This window comes from Botryllus schlosseri, chromosome 6 (assembly GCF_051294905.1).
Source record: "Botryllus schlosseri isolate E-star chromosome 6, Bs_hap1, whole genome shotgun sequence".
In the NCBI taxonomy this organism is placed as follows: domain Eukaryota; kingdom Metazoa; phylum Chordata; class Ascidiacea; order Stolidobranchia; family Styelidae; genus Botryllus; species Botryllus schlosseri.
Window position 1 is genome coordinate 25,357,439 of NC_137241.1, and position 25,623 is coordinate 25,383,061.

A 25,623-nucleotide genomic window follows, 5' to 3' on the forward strand; every position below is an offset into this window, starting at 1 on the left:
CGATAGTGTCGATCGGACATATCAATATCGAAATTTTGGCCGACGAGTGACGATTTTGGTCAAGGTTTTATCGCCCCCGATCTTTTTGGCACTGGACTTTGCCCAGCCGTGTATTGGCCAAAACATCATGTCTTCAAGTTTGCCAGCGCGGGAAGGATTGGGCTTGAAATAAGTGTGTATCATATTTCCGCACCCACTCGTTGCACATCCCTACATTAACGCATCCCAACGGTCTCAGAGGGTGTTTTCCAGAGAAACCAAGGTCGGACAAATCTTATCATTAATTCAAACCAATTTGTGTATCACTAAAGTTTGCGTATTTTCATTATCAAGCCATATTGTAGTAACGACTTCTATACGTATCGCGCTTATTGGCTATAAGTACCCAACACAGTGACCTCGAATATGTACAAACCAACCACAGGATATCGCGCGATGCGAGACGATTTTTTTTTTGTTGCAAGAAATTCAACAAATACTGCATACATTATTACGTATTACATACTATTACTGGCTGGTGCCGTCGGGACCCAAAATTATACCCTTCGCGACCCATGATTGGGTGGCTACCCATATACTTTGACAAACCCCGGTTATATAGGACTCAGCTTACATAGAACTATGGACAAAACGCGTCATCATTATTGCTTGTATATTTAAAAGTCCTGACACAACGCAAACTCTGTGACGTATGAAAGCGTTCGATAAGAAACTCGCCACCAAAGTAATTGTTTGCATTAAGCTTCTAAGTTCGGAAAGTTGTGTGCGAGACAAACAAAAACTCGTGGCAGCATCAGACAAAAATACCTTGGTAAATTTGGTGAAGGATATACAGACATCGAATATACTATTGAACACTTGTATATTGTACTATACATTTGTACATCAGTTCTCTGTATCCTAAATGTACATTTTCTGTGAGCGGAATGGATTCTGTATACGCTGCGGCAGAAATCGATGGAAAGTCGGAAAGTCGGAAGAAAGATATAATCTGCCTTTCCCAGAAGTCATGTATGGTGATACACACATATATATACACACAAATATACATTCTGAGAGAGAGAGGGGTGACAGAGAGATACTGTGGCGGTATGTTTGCTTACGGTATCGGTCTCCTCATTGCCTTGTCGTGAGAAAGGTGGCGCAACGGGTACTTGGAACGTTAATGGAAAAATTTAGGCTTTAATAACATGTATATGATAAAATATGAATACCAAATCTGGTACAATCTAACATAGAAACCTTGGTTTTCCCACGGTAACATTTTTCTGGATTACCATGTCGATCCAAGATTGCTTATTAAAATCCAGCCCTGGAGCATACGAACAAGCTATTAGCAAGTACGCAAACAATACACTCTCATCAAACACACGTTTATCAGATTAAATGATAGCGACAATGTATAGCTATACACATCAAGATTTCGTCTTTGCTTAGTCCCATGAAACGTCTCTTCGCAAATAGAAATAGTACCCATCGCCGAAATTTCCACACTTAACCCCAGCGTTCATCCTGCATTTTGCAGGAAAAGGAATTCAACTTCCTCATACCATATAACTTAAAATTATAGCTATTATTATTTCCTTGAACTTGTTTCGCACAATTTTTACAGTTCAATATAGTCGGTTCATTCTTGCGCAAACATATTTGGCGCCAAGATGCATTGACATGCGTCACTTGTTAATTCGGTAGGAAAACAAAGAAATTATCTTTTCAGGAATCGGATATACCAATACAGAAACATGTGTTCATTCCCTCATAAGTTAATCAATGTATATAACATAAATTGTAAGGAGCCGGATCCGAGAGCCACTGATAAGGAATATATAGAATATAGATTAGAGGGGCGGATTTTTTTCTTCTAAAATTGGATATACTTCACTACATGAGTGGGAAACGTGAACTAACTTTGGCATTGTTGCATCACCATTACGAAGTTTAGCTTCTACAATCGCAGTCAAGGAGGTCTATGAGGAAATTTTTGTTCTTAAAAACTGGATGTTCATAATAAGTGTATAGCACGAGATCATTACTTTGATTTTGCGCCTATATAGGATTAGTGTTAAGCTCTGTGAAAGTTTCCCGACAATTGTATCAAATATATAAAATTTATATATATACGCTTCTTCAGCTTCATATTAATTCTCGAGTTGATCAATGTGATGTACAATTGTGCAATGTGCATCGCGCATGTGTGAAATCGAGATAGGCTCATGAAAATATGAATTGTCGTTAACAACATCGCGTTTTCACAGCCTACTTAATGAGCACCTGGACAGGACAGTCATGAGTGAAGAACTAAACCTGCTACCTTCTCTCTCATCGTGGGCTTACAAAACAATGCCAGATCCCGAACCGGTAGTCTATTCGCCGGCAATAGACTATATCCAAGGTGACGGCGGCCCAAATTATGCAGAGCGTCTGCAACCGCCTGTTTACACCGGCAACTTCTACGCTGTGAACTCCCGAGCTGCAGATGTAATCAGATATGACGAATACGCTGAGAATACGAGATGCAAAGAATTTATATGCCTGCCATCTTCTTGCGCCGAAGGTAATCTCAAAGTTGGCTATTTGTGATTGGTCAGAGATTCGGCATTACTCGCGAAGGTGTAGGCTTAGGCTACATTATTTTCAAAGTCACTGTTTGCCGGAGGCGTAGGCCTAACCCACTGCGTTAAGGCAAGAAGTATGGCAAGAGGAATATAGATATTTGAGGTTGGATAAAACTGATCAAAACAAAAAATATTGGTTAGGTCAGAATAGTTTAGCTACTATATCTCTGCGAGCAAAACCCTAAGCCCAAGATGTGCCAGGCTGAAACTTTTGCGGGCCATAATGTTTGAATAATGTCGTGACCTCACGAATTTCCGTTGTGTCGCAGTTAAAACGAGTGACGACTCGGTCATTTGTCTACCAATGTAATATAATTTTCAGGAAATGCTTATGGCTTCAGTCAATATACCGATCACAATCACGAGGAATGTATTTTGGATCCAAAGTACAATGATGACAATTCATGGGACGCAGAGTATCAACATCTTCCGATGGAGGACGCGCTCTTTGATAACTGTGAGTGTGAGTGAACGAAAACAGGGCACCGTACAATGCACTGCATCGTGGGCATGGGCATTCTCACCAAATCGCCTGTTCTGAATGCGCAATACATACAGGCCGTTGAGCTTTCGACCGCCGGAATTGATTAAGTCGCTCCAATACCCCATAATTTTTTGCTTGTGTTTTTTCTATCCATGATTCGACTTTTATCGTGACTTTATCGTATTATGTATGTTTCAGCATATTGGCAATCCAGCATTGCAACGAATGAAGACGATTTGCATTCGCTCTCAGATGATCATGACCGGGCAAAAAAATTGACAGGCCAACAAAGAATCGCCGCAAACAGGCGAGAACGTCGAAGGATGAATACTATAAATCAAGCATTCGAAGCCCTGCGCTTGCATTTACCTATACTTGAATGTGAACGAAAGCTGTCAAAGGTAGGTTTCGCAAAGGCAGTATTGAGCTATGTTTCAATGTCTGCCAACGTAAATACTGGTTAGGTTATGGATATATTCATGAACGTCATCGATCGAGAAACTCGTGGAACTCGATTCCCATTTGATATATACCGTGCAGGGTAGGGTAAGCTATACCGATCGCCATTTAGCAATTCTCAATCCAGGGCTTCATTATGCGTGCGCAATAAATTATGAACTTGATTATTAATATCTTTATTTGCCTCGCCAATAGGCTTGTGATTGGCTAGAATAAAGCCATAGATAGCCAGGGAGGGACATCTAGATATCCCTGGTCAAAATGACAGTCAACACTCAGCAGCGTCCGCTGATTTGTCCGTTCACTATAGGCTGAGGTCACTGTAGTCATATTTGATGGCTCCGTTATTACGACGCTTTTCACTGAAGCTCAGAGAAGAACCCCGCATAATGGCATGTAAATCGAAAGCGAGATATAGGAAAGAAGACAGTAATCTCTTTTTGAAATATATCCATGATGGGATTAGATCAGTGTGGATTCTATATTGTTAGATCGCACGTGGTCGTTTCGGCATCTCTTTTTATTTCTATCTCGTCTTGTCTATCGTGTTGTATATCAAAGCGTCTTGAGCTATGAACATAATTATCGCTGGTTGTAACAACATTAATTGCTAGTTCCACTTCGAAATCCTAATGAATAGTATATTCATATTGAAATGAACCCGAATTGGAAAGAACATTTTTGTTTGCAATTCCCCACTAGTTACTGACGGTTACACCTGACGAGTGTCAGCCGAAAATATTCCGGTTCATTTCAATGTGAACATACTATGCAATTGTATATTCAAGTTCTGCACCTCCAAGAACCTCTTCGAAATCGGGAGCGTGTATAATCTAGTATTTAACGTATTGACTTAACTTAGGGCTGGGCAAAATTGAGTACCTGAGTGATTCGATTCTGAATAACGTAATATGCTTCGAGTCGAGTAATCGAGTATCACTCATTATGACGTCATAAAGAATGTAAATACGTCAAAGTTCAAGTATGTACCATTTATGCTATCGCAAAGAATAAAATGCCTGTCATTCATCTAATAAATGACACTATGATATTTTTTCGACCATACCGATTTCATTCCACTTGGTGACCATGTTTTGGGATAATCATGACTTCGGAAATGTGCTACGTCCAGTAACCTTCGTAGCTTTGTACCCTATGTTTCGTATGCTAAGATACCATCAATCAAGGTTTCAAGGCTTAACAGTGAAAATAGTATCGACACTATGATTCTCGTTGATAAATCAACTTTCAGTGGCGAGAAGCGTATAATTTCAGTACTCGAAAAAAACAACTTTTACTACTCGACTCGAATTATTAAAATTGATACTCGATTCAGATTCGAGTACTCGAATCATTGTGCCAAGCCCTTCTTATTACCACATCCGTTGCAACAGTGGCGGGATAGCGCAGTGGTATTAATCCGCAGCCGCAACACCAATGGGTTGCGGGTTCGAGTCCGCCCGGGTCGACTCCAGAATTCCTACCTGCGTGTTGGAGGTTTATCTAGGCTACTCCTCGCCATCTCTTCTGCGCAATCGATGTCTCACAAAAAGCCTGGAAGTGGGCCGTGCTAGAAGTCGGCAGATACGGAATCAAAAATGCAGATAATCGACCTGGTGTAAATGACCATTGTAGTAGACAAACACCATGAATACCCCAAAGAAACAAACATCCGGCACACATCATCTGAAACGATTATTCGTATCCTCCATATCATCCTTTCTGTATAGGAGGTTTCAACAACGTCTGACTAGTATTTTGAAAATAATATAAGCACACAGCGGTCCTTTTAACAGAACTGAGGCGTTGAATAGCATCTTGATTTACAAATAGTCGATAATTCACCTCTGGCCGCAGCCTGCAACCGATATCAAGCGTTTATTGTATTGTAGGCTGACACTCTGAGAGTAGCTGCTGACTACATCAAATTCATGTCGCACATTCTGGCTACTACTGCACCCAAACCACCAGAACATGGCGGAAGAGGTGACATGCTCCGAATAATTTCAAAAACTAGATCAGGTAACTTTGGATTTACTTGTTATAGTAGCTGAAATATAACTCTACAATCGGATGGCAATAATGACGAATGACTTTGACCTTCTGTTAAGTTAAAGGCGAGGAGGGCGCACAAGACCCGGACGGCGATGCCGAAACCGGTTCCGTGCTTCTAACCTGGTCGCGAATCTGCAAACAAGACAACTCCGTCAATAGGAATGGAAAAAGGAAAATTCGAGCACGAATATGGAGGCCCGAATTTCCCTCGAGAGACCACGAATACCGCGATATCCTCCAGTCACAATCCTATTCACTTGGACAGAGGTTCGTGGCTGATACATGCGAAGAACCGCCCAATAAAATTCTGCGTTTGCAGAACATTGCTGTCATTGATGATCGTTATGCTCTCCACACAGACCATGTTGAAGACAAAATCAATTTCATTCCGTCGCAAATACCGATTTCACAAAATGAAAAATATTCTTCAACTGTTTTGTTAGAACAACTGCGGTCTCCGTGTCATGCAGATTATCAACATCGTCTACCGGGATCTTCCCATCTCGAGGATTCATCGTATTTATGTTACAGTCCCAGTTCAATTCAACCCACGAATGTGTGTTCTCAAGATGTATATTGGCCTGTCACTTCATGTCACACACAGCTCGGTGGCGCTGATATGATTCCAAATATAATTTCCACCCAAACAAATATATTTCCTGCAGAAGATCAAGATTGCTTTAGCAGTAGCACAATTAATGCTGATGTTCTCCCACAATTCGTGTACCATGGTTCTCAACCTCTATGTCATCCTACTCAGACTACCAATGTTCACGAAATGAATATTACAGCATTGTAATTTGAAACGGTTACAAGCTTTGTTATAATATATGATATTTTTATGATTTTTGTCTGTTATAAAATCATGATTTGAATTTGAATTGTTATTGCTTGGTGGATTTCTTGGCTCAGATGTTTTTGTGCTTTCACAAAACAGCCTTCGGTTGTTTCCGGCTTGGCGCAGAGGCTGCACTCCTGGCTGACACGATAGCGAATCAGATGCCCATTGTCCAATTGTCCAATCATTCAAATGAATCATTTGAAATGATTTAAGTTTTATCGATGCATACATTTCAAAATTAAGACATTATGAAAAGGCGGAGAGGTGTAAAATGGAGAACGGCCAATAGTCCAGTTTCGAAACAACTATGCGGACTGCAAAGGTGCAGTGCTATCGGTACGTGCCAGATCTTGGACTGTGAGTCATGGCCGGGAAGCATACGTAGTTTCGTACGGGGCGTCCTCCAGCATATCTGTTGTCCACCCGCACGTGTAAATTCAAGGAGTTAATAGATACTATAGTGTTTACTGAGATCGTCTGTCTGAGGTCGCTGCGTACAACTATAGATAACTAACCTACGGATAGATACGCAACACCCGTCGTCACGCTTGCTTGCTCGAAGGTCATTATCGCTCAGCAATCTGAACGCAACATAATGACTCATCCCATAACTGACTACCCGAGCGCCCAACATATGTAAAGTTGATCTTATTTGAAAGCTAACGTCGCGCTGTTTCTGAAAATATACAATAAAATTTCATCAAGGCAATGGAATCACCCCTAAATAGCCTTCAAAGTCTGAAAATCGGCATTGTTCTAGCTAGACCAGAGGCGGGCAACTTCTCCGGTCGGCGGGCCTGATATGGGAAAATGAAGTGCTTAGCGAGCCGGATTATAGAATCGATACATCAATCGCGTATCTATCCACCTATACAAGGAATAAATCGTATTCAATGTAAACGTCAAGTTTAAAGCATAGAGATCAAAAACAATATATATATTGACTATAACAGGGGCGGGCAACTTCTCCAGCCGGCGGGCCGGATATAGGAAAATTATGTACTCGGCGGGCCGGATTGCTGAATCGATGCATTATTCGCCCATTTATCCACACATACAAGGTGTAAAGAGAGAGAGAGATATATGATATTCTTTTTCGCCTGCACCATCGAGATGCTTTGACGACGGAGTTGCGATACGGCCCCATGAGGTCATCTAGTCTGCGCCCCCGTTTTTTTTCTCCTCCATGCTATCCGTGATTGCTGAGCGCCTAGCAGGATAGCTGCGGATACCAATTTTCGAGTCTTTGGTATGACCCGGCCGGGGATCGAACCCACGACCTACCGCTCGAGAAGCCGGACGCATAACCGGACGCATAACGCACTATCTCGCTCGCATTTAATGAATGTATTTAACGACAGCAATGTCACTTCGAAGCCATTTCTCGCCGATAATGACGAAAACAATGTGAATTTGAGAACAGCATCGTCATACAAGCGCCGCCATGTCTGCTTCTCTCTGATTAATCAACACACGCAGCAATCACTAATTAAGATTTCAAGGCGTTCGATAAGCCCAGCACCCCAAATGTACCAAGATATCAATTCATTAGAGCTGAATAGATGACGTGATAGCGTCGTTGTTCAACTGTGGGGCCTATTTTATCTCGATATTGAATTCATGCGGATCGCGGCTTCTACGACATTTGAAAAGTGGCCCGTACATCGTAAATGCCGATAATGCAACTCTTTCCGTTTCGACGAACTTACGCGTAAGCTCCATTCTCGCACGCTGCGCATAGTGCGCAGCGCATACATGTATTGTATATAATAACATACAGTCACTAAAATTTGACGTAGTAATCAAGTAGCGGGGAATCTCGGCAGACTGTAGCCGCGGGCCGCATTATCATATAAGACGGAAAACTGTCCGCGGGCCGGACAAAATCCCTTTGCGGGCCGGATCCGGCCCGCGGGCCGTATGTTGCCCGCCCCTGGACTATAATAACCTAATGTAGGGGAGATGTGGTATTATTATTATTATTAATGAGGAGTTTTAAGTGGCGCGTGTCGCCGTTTCCGGCCTTGTGCACCACGGACAAAATATGTAATCAAGGATCGAGTTTTCGTGCTCTGGGACATAGTGTTAAATTTCAAACTATTTAAACTTTCAAACTATATATACAAGTTACATGAAATAATAAACTCGGCGACCGGCGTAAATAATTGCGGCATAGTAAGTAAATTGGTTAAAGTAAACGGTACATTGAGCGTAGTACATGCGTCGGCGGGAAATGTTCGGTGAAAGTCATATTTTTCGCAATGCAAGAGTATGTGGTCAACCGTGTCGGGGACGTAACACACATTACAAAGGGGGGAGTCGGCGCAACCTATTTTGAATAGGTGTGCCGCCAGGCGACAGTGACCGGTTTGGAGGCGAAACAGGATTTTTTCAAATAGGCGATTTCGGCAGGAATCTGGCGCCTCTGTTGCTATAGATGGTCGCAACATCCGGTAGTGGTGCCCTCTCTCCTCTGCAGTGAACTCGGCCAGCCATTTTTGGTCTCTGCAGAGCTGACGGGTGACCGCTTTTGCCTCTGATAATGTTACGGTTGGGATATCGATACCGGGTTCCCGCGATTGACTTGATGCAGCCCGAGCTAGTTGGTCAGCCTTCTCGTTGCCGTCTATTCCGGCGTGACCTGGTATCCAGGCAAATGTTACCATGCTACCCGTGGTCTTTATCTGTGAAAGAATTTCAAATGAGAGAGATATTTCCTTATGCGGCTTACGGGTATGCGGGGATGACAACGCCCTCAGGGCCGCCAGGCAGTCGGAAAAGATCACATAGCGTCGATTTGTGGAACTGCTGTGTTGTAATATCCACATCAGCGCGAAGACTATAGCTTTCAATTCGGCTGAGAATGAGGAAGATATAGTTGGGCAAGCCCGATTATAGCAATACGAATATTCTGGGATGAAGACCCCAAGTCCAGCACCATATTCAGTCTTTGAACCATCAGTAAATATATGGACGTGTTCGCCGAATCTTTCAAAGATAAAGTCTAGACATCTACATTTGATGTACTGGGGTACATCCTGTTTCGAGACTAACCTAGATAGGTCGATATCAACGCATGGGATCGGTAAATCCCACGGAGGGGAAGGGGAATCGAATCGCTCGATCGCCATGTTTTCAAAACAAGCTGACTTCGTTAGCGTGTTAAAAGTATTGAATCTCGGATTTATAACACGATATATTTCATGCCACGAGTCTTCGATAATGTGCCGAGATGAGTGGCTGCTCGCTGGATGACTAAGCAGAAGACATCGGTAGTTTAGGCTTAGGTACCTATGGCGAATGTGCGGAGGCATTTCGCAGGGAGATGTGGTACCGATGAGACACTGGGATAGGGAATACTTGAAAAATGATATGTGATAATCCCATGAGTACAGTACGAAACTTTGTCTACAATGGCATGCTGACAGAATCTTTCCTCACCTGCAAATAACTTCGACCTGCGTGACTTATGGGGTCTGACAAATGATTTACGTTTTGGAGGGTGTAAAATAAATTTGGATTGACCTATACATTTTTCTATATCACATTCCAGACTAACAAACCCGCAATACTTTTTGACGTGAAGCATAGGGTTTGTAGCAGGGTTTATTTTGGCACATATTTTTTAAATCAATACCATCCTCGAGTGGACTATTTTCAATTCAATTACAATATTTATAGGGTGTGGGACCTATATGGTACCATAGCCAAATCAAGCAGAATAGTTGGACCAACTAATCACTTATCAACATAAACACGCCTACATATAGAGGCTGTAGGCTACATCATAGTTACCTGCAGTGTTTTACCGCTATTACGAGGTATTTGAAAGTCAAAATGTCGATTTCTGGGTATTATGTATGTGGCATTAATTTTGTAGGTTTCGGCGGAAATCAAAACGTGATTTTATCCCAACATTTGAGTTGATATAATCTATTTCATTCTCGAAAGTGGCGACCAAACATTATTCATATTGGCTTGCTTTAGCTCAGATTATAATACACATCAAAACATCTTGAAAATTTTTAGTTTTGAGCGTTTGTCTCATAGATCCCATGGTCGTGTACAGGGGGGTCCATGATACCTTCGAGCAACAAATTTTAAACGTTTATAAATATTTTTTGAAAAGGAGGATGTCCATGTAAATGTCCGCGATCGGTAGAGCTTGTAATAAAGTGTTGAGACAGCAAAAGATCTGCTATTCTCGGCTGAAGATTTGAGATCCAGAGATCATTTTTCAATTTTTGATGCATCGCTTCGCTACCACATCTCCCTACTTCAATGGCTGTTGAAGTCAATCAAACATCTGTGGTGGATCAGAGTTGTCAACAAGTTCTTTGGACTCTGACTACGTGTCGGATGTAAAAACTCCAAGTAACGAATGCACGTAAACATCAGTTATATTGGAACGCAGCCTAGTCATGTTAAAGTTCATGGTTTGAACAGTGTTTTAAAAAAATGCCTTTTTTTAAAAAATGTGTTTTTTTAAGTTGTAAAATTATGCCATAATTGTGTAAATACTTTCCAAAAACATATTGTATGAGCCTACGGACAATTACCACGCGATATAGCCAACGTATATCGATATGGAATGGTTGGAACTCTCAAAATAGTCGGTTCAACAGCAATAGTACAGACATCGCCAAAGGAGCTACATTTACCCTATGTTTTCAATTGTCAATGTCAATCCACTATGGCGTCACAATTGAATATTAGTGACAACAAGCTTTTTAAAAAAAGGGTAAAAACAAACATGTTTTAAACGGGTGCCGTATTGTTTGAAACATGTTAGTTGTATTTGATTTTTGTTTTAAATGCAACCCTACATGTCACAGAAGGCGAGATCGATAGGTCAGGTCGTTGTCCACAATGTCCAGCAATCTTGAGGACGGACTATAGTAGCCTATTCATTTAGTAGAAATTGCTTATATTTCGATTTGAATTTGAAATGTAGACATGGCCGTCGACTGTCGGCTAGCCATAGGGGGATACTGTTACACACGTCAGGCCCGGCATATTTGATAGAGCAATGATCTTTTCGGTCGATCATATGATAATTGGACGACGGTGGACGCGCGTGTGTCGTACTTGTGCGCTTGAAATATTGAAATATTCTGGGTAATGACCGCAGTGGAACTGATACATAACTTGTTGATTTCTAGTTGACGCATATCTTTTATGTTTAGGACATCGAATCTCTTCACCAGTGACTTGCTGGACGGACATGGACAACCAGGCCCCTTTGGGCCCTGGTTATGATACGGAGTAGGCTACATTATGTTGTGGTTTTTGCAGTGGCTCGAGTGCAGTGTTACTGGCAGCCCCCCAACAGAGGATGCCATTGTAACTTCGATTGGATTAAGGATCTGAAGAGTATCCGAAGAGCCCAGGTTGGCATGCAGCGTCTAAGGCCGTAGAACAGGTCACACTTTGGTGATAATTTAGTGTCCAGTGACTGAATATGACTCTTCCGGGACATGTTCGAGTCCAGTAAAATCCCAAGGTCTTTGGCATTTTTCGTGTTCTAAATGGTCTGACCATGCAGCGATGTTAACGGTTAGTTTTTTTTAAAAATTACCGTCAGATTTTGAGGCGTTTATGCAAAGGTTATTTTGGGTTGTCCACTCATGCACTTTGAGAATTTGGTCAGGGCATCCAACTTTTCCATCGAAGATGCGGAAGAGAGGAGGTGAGTATCATCGGCGAACAGTGTGGTGCTCAATGAGGATGTTTCAAAATGTCTTTGACATATAAAGTGAAGATGACCGGTCCAAGTACTGAATCTTGGGCTACGCCACACGTCACCAGATGAGGAGAGCGCACGGTGTTTGAGACCATTTGTTGGCGTCCAGTGAGGTAACTTTTATGAGGTCAAGTTGTGCGCCCCGAAACCCGTAACGCGCCAATTTCGAAATGAGAATATTATGATCTACGCCAGAACTGGGAAAAGTGTGGCCCGCGGGCTAAATGCGGCCCGCGAAACTATTCTGCGCGGCCCGAGAAAGATTGCCTGGTATTCAAAACATAAAACTTGCTTTTTGAATGACTAAAACCATAGGCTGTATCAAATGAACAGGAAATTCGTTTAGTATGAAGCCTGTTCAATAATATGACACGTTTACGCTGCCGATGTACCTGGCATACGTAATCCAGATTCAAAATAGGGGCAATGTGACAAATCATGAGTAGCATTTGAAGTCACAAGAAATCGCTCTTTCCGTATAGTTTAGATCAAACTTTCCTTGTTGACATTGTCACGTTAAGCATTATACGGTATGCGTTTGAATTTGCTACGTGATATGTTTCCAAATCCCTAATTCGTAAAACAAGTCAATCAGTGCTCGCAATTACTATATGACTCGTCATATATCTATCACGCATAAAGGATTAACGGGCATGCAAAAAGAAAGAAAGCCGAAAACTGAAATTCAAAGAAGATTTAGGTTTAAAATTTAGAGTACTAAATATTCGCATACTGGAGGGGTAAAGCCATCCTTTCGGTTTTCGCCCAGCACGTCGCCGAGATTAAGGATTTTAATTAAGGTCGGTCTTATGAGAAAAGCACGAAACACCCGGTCAAGGGAGGGCGAAGTTCAGAAAAACTGCAGGCAAGAGAGCTAAACTGTATCATGTTTAACATTATTTCGAATTATGACAGCAAATAGATATTTTTTTTATCAACCGTCACTTTATCATTACCTAATACATCAACACATTCACTGATCAGCATTTATTAACAATGTAATTTAGAAATAAAATTAAAATACGCTGGAGAATATAGCTATTTTTTTTCACTCGGCTCGCCAACGTATATTTATTTTTCTCATTTGGTCCGCGGAGGAAACTAATTGCCCACCCCTGATCTACGCAGTAAAACGGTTTTTTATTAGATCAAGAAAAATGCTACACCCACATTTCGCTTCTCTGAGATATCATAATATTGTTCAGCCAATGTTAAGAGGGCATGTGAGGTTTGGTGTTTGTTTCGTAAGTCAAATTGTTGAGGGGAAATGACAGACATTTGACGAGGAATGAGGATAGGCAGGGGGGAGCTATTTTTCGAATACAATCCTGATGCATAGGAGAACGGATATCGGACAGTAGTTGGTGACATTAGTTCTATCCAGGGCTTTGGAGCAGCCGTAAATTTAAACTGCTCCAGCTCCAGCTCCGGCTCCGGAGCTCTCTTCTATCATACATTAGCTCCGGCTCCAGCTCCGGAGCCGCATTACTACCACTGCTCCGGCTCCAGCTCCGGCTCCGGCTCTGAAATTATCGAATGGACCTGTCTATATCAGGGGTGGCCAACCCGCGGGCCAGATGTGGCTCGCGAGAGGGTTTTGCGTGGCCCGCGAGGTAATTTCCTATTATATTATCGAAAATGAATTGCTCAGATTGTGAACTTGCAATGCCAACCAATAATTACAATTCTGGTTGCGACACTTGGGATGTTGATGACTAAAATATCAGTTCCGACGCATTGGCAGATCCAGGGTCCAGTCACATTTTCAGTAAATCGCCGTGCATTACAATAAACTAAAATAGTAGCGAAATTTTTCTTCACGCTTCGCGTGCTAAAATTTTCACACGATTTCTTGCTTGGTAAGCCTACCCCCTACTGAAAATGAAAAAACGCCTAATTTGCCCGATTGAGTCTAACTGTATTCGCAATTACGGGAGAAAGTCCTTTCGCGTTTGCGCTCGCATTAAGATCGTTGACGGTGAAATGTATAGGCACAACATGATTGTCGCATATTATCGGAGACCGTCGATATCGATGTGACCAGACGCCGAATAGTCGTGTCCTTGCAAACTGAGCCTAGCGGGCGGTATACAATAGACCCGCAATACTCAAGTTATAATATGATTGACCTGGTTTATTTATAAACTTAGAAAATTTTGCCCGCTTGGCGCGGCTAGTGGACCGCACACTCGTTCGTCAATTGCATGTTCCCCTTTAGCCGAAAAGGTTGGCCATTCCTCCCAGCAAACACAAAACCGTAAAAGGATCATCCGGGATCATCTCGATTAGGTTCTGATTTTCTAAGTGTCGAGGGAATGTCCAAAATACGTAGTAGGATGGTCTTGTGGTTATATTCAATCAGAATAAATTCATACTCGGTGTTGTTCCATCTCATGCATTAGGCTTCGTTATATCCGGTAGTTAACCTAATAATGCAAATTTTCTATCTCTCGCTGGTATGACTAAAATACGTAGAAAGGATGACTTTGTCGGTACATTCAATCACGATGAATTCCTATCCGGTTTTGTTCGATCTCATGCGGTAGCTTCGTTCTATCCATTAGAAAACAATGTTCTCCCTTCGTTGTATTGCGTGAGAATGTCACCGGTGTTGTATATTCGTGTTGTTGCTCTAAGGTCGAACAGTTTTGTTTTCTTCTTATATATATGATCTTCATTATATATATATTCGCTCTTTCGGTAATCTCGCATGTTCAACGAGTATGGCTGATAGTTTTATTCAAAAAATAACTAAATAAGTGAGATGTTGTACGTTTAGGAATATGATTATCGATGCGTGACTTCTAGAATATTTCGGCGATTCAAATTTTACGTCATCGCGCCGGACAAAGATTTGACGCGCAACAGGTCGCAGCCAGGCATAGTTCGCTCTTTCTGTATGGTAAATGCCGTAAATATATAGGAATTGTGACTGACTGAGGTAGCGGGTTAAAGGTATATACGCAGTAGCATATAGCTTATGAGGTATTTCGAATTGCCTCTAGTATATGACGCCTAGAGCTGTTTGACTTTCTGCAAAACAGGTGTAGACAACTATAGAAAAGTTTCAGCTTTTCCAGGCTAGAATTAGAGCTAAACCGTTTTTTCCGAATTAGATTACAATTATAATGCTGGCATTTCGCTCTAATTTAGTGAAATTAGACCACTATAATTATCTAGTTGTCCAAGTCGCTTCAAACATCTGAATTACCGGTACCTATACCTACGGTATATCATAATATTTATGCTTGAATTTTCTAGGTATATAAGTCATATAGATATACATACCTGTAGAACACTGATTCGTGATTTTATAAAAGTTGGTGCAAGAATGGACATTTTCAACTTGATGTTGATTAATGGAGCAAAATTTGATATTTGAGTGCAATTATACCTCGAATCCAGTGACAAGATTATTAATCGTTGAAACCAAACGCAGCTGGTTTATGTTGGCCCAGAGAATTAGGCTAGCCAGACCATATTGATAGAATATGATCACAGTAAGATAATATTTTCGGCTAATTTACATGAACTTTCCAACATTTGATTTGATATGTCCGCTAAAACAGTTGTTATTCTGCTTTCGAATAAGACCTAAATTGCTGATTTCAATGGTAACTGTGTTTGTCAAAGGCTGTAAAGGTAATTTCTTTTCCATGTTAGATGTTTGTTTGTTTGTTAGTGGTGTTCATGGTGATGGTTCGTCTACACTGGTCATTTTACACCAGGCCGGTTCTTATTATTATCATTCCGTATCTGCCCGATTACCAGTGAACTTGGCACTTAGTGAATTCGGCCGCACAAACTCGGCACTTGGTGAATTCGGCCGTGGTAGGTCTCGTAGCGGTACCGGTCACCATGATTGGTTACTGGAATGTTTGCCGGTGAACTTGGCACTTTGAGTGGTTGTCAATGTTGTACGGGGGTCAGGGCATGCGTAGATCACACAGTCACGGCGTGATTAGATCACAGATTGCGTAATCGCGGGAAATAATGCGACGCTCTTCACTTGGTGAACTCGGCCCTTGGAGGAATTGGCACTAGAACACCTTCGCATTAGAAATGCATTTGATATGAATGAACAGTATCAAAAAGGAAATTTGAACGTGTCGTGGCTCGCGGTAGATCTCGTAATCTTGGGATCCTTCAACCCTGTTATTGAGACACCCTAAATCCAGAGTGGAATCGTCTCTCCAAAGGCAAAAAATAATTTATTTTGACTTGATCATGCGAAACATTTGTTGATGAGGAACACTGGCTTGTCGTGATCGATAAACGAAGAAGCGCCGCTTGATCTTCCACAGTTTCGATCTCACATACAACGCCAAGATCCATCTTCTCAAAACTTACACGACACTGGCCCGTCACTCACGCCATCGATTCCAAGCAGACCGCGCGTGGTCGGTATATGAGCGCTGCGTTATTTCCCGCGGCTACGCAATCCGTGATCTAATCACGCCGTGACTGCGTGATCTACGGATGCCCTGACCTCCTTACAAGATTGACGAATCACTTGATAATACTATTATTAGTTTAATAATTCATATTAATGACTGTTAATACACTTCATTACACAATTTCCCGAGGGCCGAATTCACCAAGTGCCGAGTTCATCGGCAACCATCTGCCCACTTATAGCACGGCCCACTCCTAGGCTTTTTAAGACATGGCTATGCGGATCAGACGGCGAGGAGGAGCCTAGATAAACGGCCAACACTTCGGTAGGAATTATGGAATCGACGTGTCAGGCTCGAACCCGTAATTCATTGGTGTTTAGCTATAATGGAGGGTACCACTACGTTACCTCGCCATACCTTGTAAAATGGGACCGTAGCATTTGGCATTTCGTGTGGCAATTGACTTTTGTGTGGAAAATTGTGTTCGTTTTAGAAATTATCCGAAACTTTTATTCCGCCATAGATTGTATATGATAAAACGAAGCCACTCACCACAAAGGAGGATTTAAAGAAGTTTGATGACATATTGAATGAAAGCAAAAGCCTTTGCAAGAGATGTGGTATGTTGTATCTGTTTTTTTATTTTCAAATGCCTGCCGATAGCAGACGGTATATATAAACGTAAGATGTGGAAGCTATCAAGGTGTTATGTTTATCATTTTTAGAAATTCAGTCAGTCAAAGTGGGCGATCGTATTGCTTGGATTATATTTAGGCTTATTTTGGCATCTTTGCGATGCAACTCTGAACGTGGACGGTCATGAACAGTCAACTAATTCTGTTCCTATATTGACATATCAGACATTTGCACTCGTACCGTTGGCGGCGACAATATTGGTCAGTCAGCAAAAAGCATCATGAAGAAGGTTGCCAGTCTGGTGAAATTATAGCAGAGTCGGAAAGAATGGGAAATACGCTTTCATCAACCTCCATTTGAACAAGATCACATATAGTAAGAGACATTCATGATATGCTGCAAATGTCACTGTGTTCTTTGTCTAGTCACCCCACTCATGTAACTATTGAGGCTTCATGCCAGGGTTGTAACCAAGTCACAAGGCTCCGAGTCGCAAGTCAATCTCACTTTTATAGTTTTGACTCGAGTCATTTTCAATTCACCACCGAGTCCAAGTCAGCGAGCAGAGGGCCGAGTCCGAGTTATGGTATTATGACTCGAGCCAGAGTCATTGTGTTAGCTGCTCAGTTTCCAATTTAAGTCTTGTTAAACCAACTTTTTATATATTTTTTGTGATATCGAGTGGGTCGCATTTATAATATACGAATTTTCCTTACTTTTAGCAGTTTCTGGCCGCATTTTCAAATACCAGTATCAATAGACGAAATCCCAATAGCGATTTGCTGTACTATTCTTTGAAATAATCATGAAATGTCGGTCTTGGCCGTCCGAGTCTCAAGTCATGCGCAATGAGTCGAGTCATTTCAGTACTTTGAGAAAATGACCTGAGTCAACAGAAAATCTTGACTCGAGTCTTACAACCCTGCTTCATGCAATGAGCATTTACTTTGAAGATAAATAGTAATTAAATAACTGGTTGGTGGTACAAAATTTTAATACTGCTTTCAAAAGTACCTTCATGATAAACGTCATTGAAACCCGAAGAACTTTTCGCGTGCCTATTAAAGAGCTACCGGCACGATAAAGGAAGCAAAACAGAGTTGAATTCAAAACCAGATGGAGAATTATGACGCATTAATGTCGAATTTAGAAATAACATCAATGGAGCCAGAACACAGCAACAATGCAGTGCATAACAACGGTTGCGTAAAACAGTATGACAGCGTGACGCAATTCTTTAATTATTTATTATAGTGGTGCCCACCGTAAATATTATTTTATTAATTATCCGAATTTTTCGATGGCAATACCTCCGCTTCCACTTGTTTGAATCGAACCAAATTTGATGAACATCGTTTCTATACATAACCTAACACTTTCATGGGGTGAACAGAAAATTTTCAAATTTTTTTCATTTATTTTTACATAATAAATAGAAACTTTCTTTTCCTGTAGCAATGCGGCTACTGGTTGGAATTGAACCAAATTTGGTGTGTAGGCTTGAATTAGGTAACCTAACAATTTTATCAAGTAGCCAGAACGATTTGAGAAAAAAGTCATTTTTTAAGAGCCCTAATGTCCATGTCAGAGAAACGTTTTAGGGTAGGCCTACTCACATGTCTCGCAGCGTTCTCTACATAATTGTCAATTGCGATACAAACTGTTCGCTTGTATTGGTTAAGCCATCCAACTTCGAATTGTAAAATGTTGGGAGTCTTGATATCAAATTTTTGAAAGGTGCACTTTGAGAAGATTTCGGAATCTGTCAAATTATACAAAAAAATTTAGCAAATTCTTTGACATATTTCATCCATTTGGGACTCGATCAACGGAAAAGAATTAGTAATTATTTTATACAATATATTGTATTTGTAGTTGAAGTATAGTAATAATTCTTATGGTTACCGCACTTGTAACGATTCACGGCCATAAATGGAATAATTAGAATGATGTAACTTTCAAATTGTCATGCATTTTGCAACAACATTGTTCTCAATTTTCAAGGTGCTGGCCATTGGAGGAAGAATCACCCTTAACCGAATGGCAACGGCTACAATTTTCGAAAAATTTTACTTCAATTTTCAAAATCGAAAAACTGTGCCTTAATGGGATTGGAGCCCGGTAAACAAGGTAGCGTTCGATTCAGAATTTCAACGCGGATCCGATTGCGCCACTCAAATCATTTCGAGCTCTGTGTCTGGCCACTTGTATCAAGAGCAAGCCGTGAAAACGTTGGTTGGAAACAGAAATGCTAAATTGCGGACCTTATGAACCTTAGTATAGGTATTCGACGACCATACAGTCTGGTGTATTGTATAGGCTCAGAATTCATCGTTCTAGAGAGCCCTGAGTCGACGGTCTACGTCTAGCAGGCGCTAATTTCGAATCAAAACAATGCCTACCGTCTTAGTCAGCTCGCGGCAGACCGCCGAGAGAGTGAGTCATGGCGCGTGATTCGCGCGCGTATGGTAACTTCGAAGGCTTATAACTCTAACTGTTGTGACCCTATATTAGTCATTTTAGTGTTCGTAGACGGATATTTACAGTCCATAATGATACCATGATACCATAATGATTTACTGCAAATGCTTATCATTACTACAACGTAAAATATATATCGATGTACGACAGCTCTTTGTATACCCAGACGCACGCTTTTGCGTAGGTATAATCGCTGAGTAATATTGTATGTATTCCGAATTATACTTTACCATTAGCCGTTATTTAGAATCATATAGACAACAACAATTCACAGACACAATCTATGAAGGTGTATGCCTATTAGAACACGATATATTTCACGTTATGTGACGGGTATTCAGCCATGTGCTTGAGGCGGGTACGGTAGTCTGACGGAATTCGCTTCCCGGTTTTCAAATGAAACCTTGAGCGGTATAGAACTAACTAGTATAGTTGCTTTAGCACAATATAAACAGAAACTGACAATCGCTATTCATAGCAACAAACTACAGCTGGTTATGACGAATAAAACCAACTAAACGACAGTGTATATGGCGGGTATGAGGAACGCGCGTGTCTGCGAAATGATGCTTCGGCGAATATTTTTGTCACGCGGCCTATCACATAGCTTTTGATCAGCTTAGATGTAACTAATATCAGATATGAAGATATGTGTGGACTTGTATGGACACTAGCTATTGACATAATGAAACAACTATGCCCGAAGACGGCTAGAGCGAAACACACAGAACGTTATCTGAGAGTGGTCAATGACGCGCGAATTGCCGACACAGTGTATTTTACAACATATTTATCTACGGTGTTTGATATACGATTTTGACGTCTACGATATAATAAATATCAAATAACAAGGTATCAATGAACTTGTACGAACAATATCTATTCACAGAAATGAACAGCAACGACCTAGCACGATTAATATGTAATATATCGTGGTTTCAATTACGGCACTCTTCCCTCGTACCGGCATGTCGAAAAATAGACACGCCGGTGCGAAACGGTTAAGCCGGGAATTCACGATCCGGAAACGCGGCCGACTGTTTCTCTCCTCAAGAGGAAGGAAGAGAAAAAGGGAGCAGAAATAGCAAGAGTGTGACAAGTCGCGTCCATTCGCTTTAATGCGTATTTCCATCCGCGAAGCGCGAAGTAGTAGGTGGGAAAATTAATGGGCGTTTGGTTAGCGCTTTATAAGGTTGACTCCAGCGCTGTATTTGCTAAATGTTGCGGTGAAATAGGGGTGTTGTCATTTGGTATCAATATTGACTAATAAAAGACCATTTGTTAGTGGTCATGGATTTGTTCAGCCAGTATGCAGTAATTTCTGATGGTCACTTCCCGGGCTTCTGTTCTCTAACCCCTCATGATTGTTATTCTGCTTCTAGTAAGACTGTCGATTCTAATGTTTTATCGTATCATTTGTCGGAGGTTTCGCTCGCTTTTTTTACAACGTTTTGCTCTCTGCTAGGTCAATTACTGGCTGAGTATCACTATAGCCTAAGAAACTGCACTAATTCTCATTTTAATGTCTTGCTGGTTATCTTGCTGTCAATTCTAATAATTTGTTAATGTCTATACCAGTGCCGCCACTCAAATGTTTTGTTCTCTGTACACAATATTGTTAGGTCTTCAGCTTTCCAGGCAGAGTATCATTCCACTTTCTAGACTTGAGTATATATCTCTCCAACTAGCTGCCAAATAACTGATTCATTTGGATTGTTGAATTGATCATTTTTGACAGAATGTGAAGAAATTTTAGTCAAGAATTCTTTTTGTGTTAGTGGCTGTTTTCAAAGATTGCTGAAGTAGTCATCGTTGATCTTGATAATCAAGTAGAAGTGGCGATTGAAGTCAGTTCTCTAGTCATATAATAATAAAAAATATAATAATAAAAACTTGAAAACTTGAGTGGAAATAGTCCAGAATCAAATCCATTTTAGTAAGTATGGGTGAAAAAAATGTAGGAGTCATTCGTTACTCGCTACCTCTGCCATTTTCGCAGTACGAATGTCTTGGCTAATAATCGTCATTTTCATTTTATTTCTACAGGGTGTTGAAAAGAAAACGCCAGAGGGATTATCATCATCAGACGATGAAACCTTCTGATTACTGACTGTTCTCATAGTTTCATTCATTGCTACTTGGCCCTACAAGTAATTTCGTTCGTTTCATTTTTTACACCGGCATTATTTACTTGCCAATTCGTTTTGAATTAAATTACCGCAAATGTGATTAATATGTAGTAGATAATGTGGTGTGTGTGTACGCAGCCGTGATCAGGTTATGCCCAGTGGTAGAAAACAGGTTATTATATCAGGATGTTCTTTTAATGTAGGATCTACATTCTACTCACCATGTTTAAAGGCTGTAGCATCTGCATAATATTTACATTATTGAAGGACATGGAAAAGACATTGAATTGAGTCGACACAAAATCCCCCTTTCTACGACCTGCCGAGATCTAATATCTACTATATCGGGCTCGGCTTTCTACATCTTTGGTCTATACTGTGTTTACTGGGCTGGTCTAAATAGATTACTAATCTACCCATAGGTTAGTTATCTATACGGCCGTAAACCTAACTTTACGCTGATTGGTCAAGAGACAATGGTCATGGATACGGCGCAGCAACGGAGGACGCTGCATTTACCTAAGCCTAGTTGGCACTACGATGTATTCCTATAGCCGTATAGACTGTATAAAAACGACAAGATTACAGGTAAATGTTTATTTCTTCATCAATAACAGAATTAGGAAATAAAATAAAATATTTAGTAACATATACTGATATATAATGCCGAAATACTGCTGTGTTTATAAATGCAGTGCCACCAATGATATATATACAATGATTGGAAACTACCGTGAGCTCTGCGTTTCAGCGTGTTCCTGGTCACGCTTCATCGCATACACAGTTGTGCTGTAAACAAAGGCTTCCTCAGCAATACTTCTTTGAGGAACTCGCGATGATATATAATTCATTGAGTATATTTATCAGTGGCAATTAACGTTAACGTGTTGAATAGCTTTAAAAGCGCATTTCTTTCTCGCGTCTGGCATTTTTCTTCTGATTATGCTAGCGGACCGCTGCCATATAAACGTTGATTCACGTACACGTACTTCGTACAGTCGTACACCTAGTTCACAAGATAAATTTCGCGCGTCATGCGCGTATCGTAAATCCAATTCACACATTGACGACTCGCAATTATACGCAATTCCCGTGATGTAGCCTTGTGACGACCAACGAGGCTTATGTTCACACAGTCGTGGTCGTTCAACCTTTGTTGCGAGTGACCAGAGGTGGTCAGTAACGAAGTACTTCTACTTTTTGAAGTACTTGAAGTAGATTTTGCCTACTCACACTACTTTTTAAGTAGTTATAATTTTAGACTACTTCTACTTCTACTTGACAGTTTTTAGTTTTTTAGGCAAAAATAAGCGTAGAATACCTACTTACTTGCTTGTGAACCACCACTTCTACTTCTACTTGAGTAGAAATTCCGGCGTTACTTCTACTTCTACTTGAGTAGCGACGGTGACTACTTTGACCACCTCTGCGAGTGACACAACCTTCATTCCAACTTGCTAAATCAATAACATTATATATAATTAAATATCAAGCAGACGTAGTTTTTAAAGGAGTAATTCTAGTTATTTTGAGTATTCGAGTAGGTTTGCCTACTTCCGCGGGTGATTGTTTTCATACTACTCACCAAACAAAAACATCACAACTTGTTTTTTTCCGGGGATATCTAGATCTCCTGAATTTTGAAGGGTTTTGAAAATAGCACGCACATATTTAATGGCCATTTTGCGGCAGTCACTAAGCTTAACCCTGCAATTTCAAAAGTGACTATTTCCAACTGACTCAGAGCGAACAACCAAATCTACTTTTAGAACTTTTTAAAAGTACTATACCGATTTATATTTTCGCTACTTTTATTTGAACCTGAGTAAATCATTGTAGAAATACTTCCACTACTTCAGTAACAACGCTGCATACATCACCCACCTCTGAAAAAAGTCACCTATCCATGATCATTCCACAAAATCTCGATGCCTTACAATACAGAATTGAATTTTCAGGATTCCATCATGTTATGTAAAGAAATGAGGAAGATACATACACTTCACAGATATAGAACATTTACGAATACATAATTTGATCCTCAAATCCCTAATTCATGTGTATATGACCGAAATAATGATGCAGGCATTTGAAAAAAAGTAACATTAATATGCAACTGTACAGAACTAGACCAATGCAAAAATAACCATGAGGACAACAAAAACAGTTTATGCCTGATTTGTTAAGCAATAACAGTGCTAGATATCAAGTTTTGTCATCTTCAACTTGGGAAAAGTATTTGGATGATGTCCTTAATAATGCAGCAGTACACTCGCTTTCGTTGGCACAAGAATGGCCAAATACGACCCGAATGATGCCGTATCTACTCTTGATGAAATCTGCCTTGTTTAGCTATTTGTCCATCTTTGCTTGCTCTTGCCCGAATCATTGGTAGGATGGGGAACATTCTTTTTCCGTAATTTTATATGATATCAAGGTGTCACCAAATTCATTAATATCTGTAAGTGCAGAATAAGGATTCGGCTATTTGACCGTACTTGTCCATGGTTAGTAAATGCATAAATGGTTATCGAGACTCAAGAATTTTTTGGTTTCCCAAGTTGCTGTTCCTTCAGCACAAGAATCTATCCATTTTCGCATTTTAGGCAAGAAATCATTTTCCAGCCAGTCCAAGCGTGAATCGTCTGGACTGCAATATGGCTTCAAGTTGGCGTTGTAGCTGAACTTGGTTGATGTATTCATAATGTCGAACCACTAGTAAATACCGGCAAACCATGCAGAAGCTTCTTAAGCCTCACCTCTCCTGCTCGCATAATACGCGCAATACTATTTTAGAGAGAAGCTGAGCTGCAAAAATCTCCCACATGTTTGCCAAGCTTTGCATACGAAAATGTGCATCCGTCAATTTGCCGCATCTCAATTTCGTCAGTTCAAACAGCCGTAAAATGCCGCCATCGAATAAATTTACCATCCTTGTTGAGAAGTTTCGTACCACCAGTGCGGCTGGCGTAGAGGTTGTTGCGTACGCTCTTGGAACATCTTGCGATTTGCACTGAGTCCATCAGCAACAAACGCAGCTACCCGAAATCCACAATCCTCCAGGATGCCGACACATTTCCAGAATATATGCCTACTCGAAAGTCGAAATGAAGCCACCGACTTTGTTGCGCAGTATGCCAAGGGTTTGGAAACGGACGTTACCAGGCCACTGGCATAAACTTGAAGAGCGTGTGTAGCTGCATGGTTCATCATCATCTACAGGTCTCGACTCCCCAAGATCAACGAATCCTACCATTCCGTCTTTCGTTGTACTGAATACAATATTCTCTTTCACTGAAAATGCAAAAAATCAGAAGTAGTTAGACACATGAAACATCACCGTGAACAGCATTGCTGAAATATTCGCGATGAAGTTTTCGACACAGCTATAAAGTAATGAGAACACAATCTAGCCAATTTACAACCAAATTCAAGGTTGGAATTGCTCCAATTTGCAATTTGATCGATTTGTGTCCTATACGCAAGAGCAAATGCATGGACATTAAAACAAAACTCGTTTCATCAGCTTACCAGTCAACTACCATGCGAATAAAAATATATAGCCAAGGTAGCCCACCACTCTGTAGTGCTTATGCAATGATGAAGAGTAGGCTACAGTATAGAATCATTTCCTCACCTTTCAACAAATCAGATGACGCGAATGAAGTTCGCAAATCTTTAAATCGTCTTTTTTGTACAATTGATCCCGCCACAATCTTGACGCATGCTCCTTATAAATTTCTCAAGGTTTCCCGCCCATTCATATTTGGCGGTGGCGCCAGT

The 25,623-nt window shown here is 40.8% G+C and overlaps 1 protein-coding gene and 2 long non-coding RNA genes across 3 annotated transcripts; all 3 read left to right on the forward strand.

The window, feature by feature from the left end:
• The first annotated feature begins 1,835 nt into the window (after positions 1 to 1,835).
• LOC145441791 (uncharacterized) lies at positions 1,836 to 8,000 on the forward strand. The gene is made up of 5 exons (XM_080319733.1): positions 1,836 to 2,554; positions 2,938 to 3,072; positions 3,298 to 3,500; positions 5,451 to 5,580; positions 5,670 to 8,000. Exons 1-5 carry the CDS (start codon positions 2,287 to 2,289, stop codon positions 6,410 to 6,412), a joined length of 1,479 nt encoding a protein of 492 aa, XP_080175859.1. The 5' UTR covers positions 1,836 to 2,286; the 3' UTR covers positions 6,413 to 8,000.
• An 8,757-nt stretch (positions 8,001 to 16,757) lies between these two features.
• On the forward strand, positions 16,758 to 17,716 carry LOC145441792 (uncharacterized). The gene is made up of 2 exons (XR_013915893.1): positions 16,758 to 17,214; positions 17,455 to 17,716. It is a non-coding gene; the product is annotated as an uncharacterized LOC145441792 (long non-coding RNA).
• A 3,003-nt stretch (positions 17,717 to 20,719) lies between these two features.
• Positions 20,720 to 21,944, forward strand: LOC145441793 (uncharacterized). Its single transcript, XR_013915894.1, has 2 exons — positions 20,720 to 20,864; positions 21,758 to 21,944. It is a non-coding gene; the product is annotated as an uncharacterized LOC145441793 (long non-coding RNA).
• The last annotated feature ends 3,679 nt before the right edge of the window (positions 21,945 to 25,623 follow it).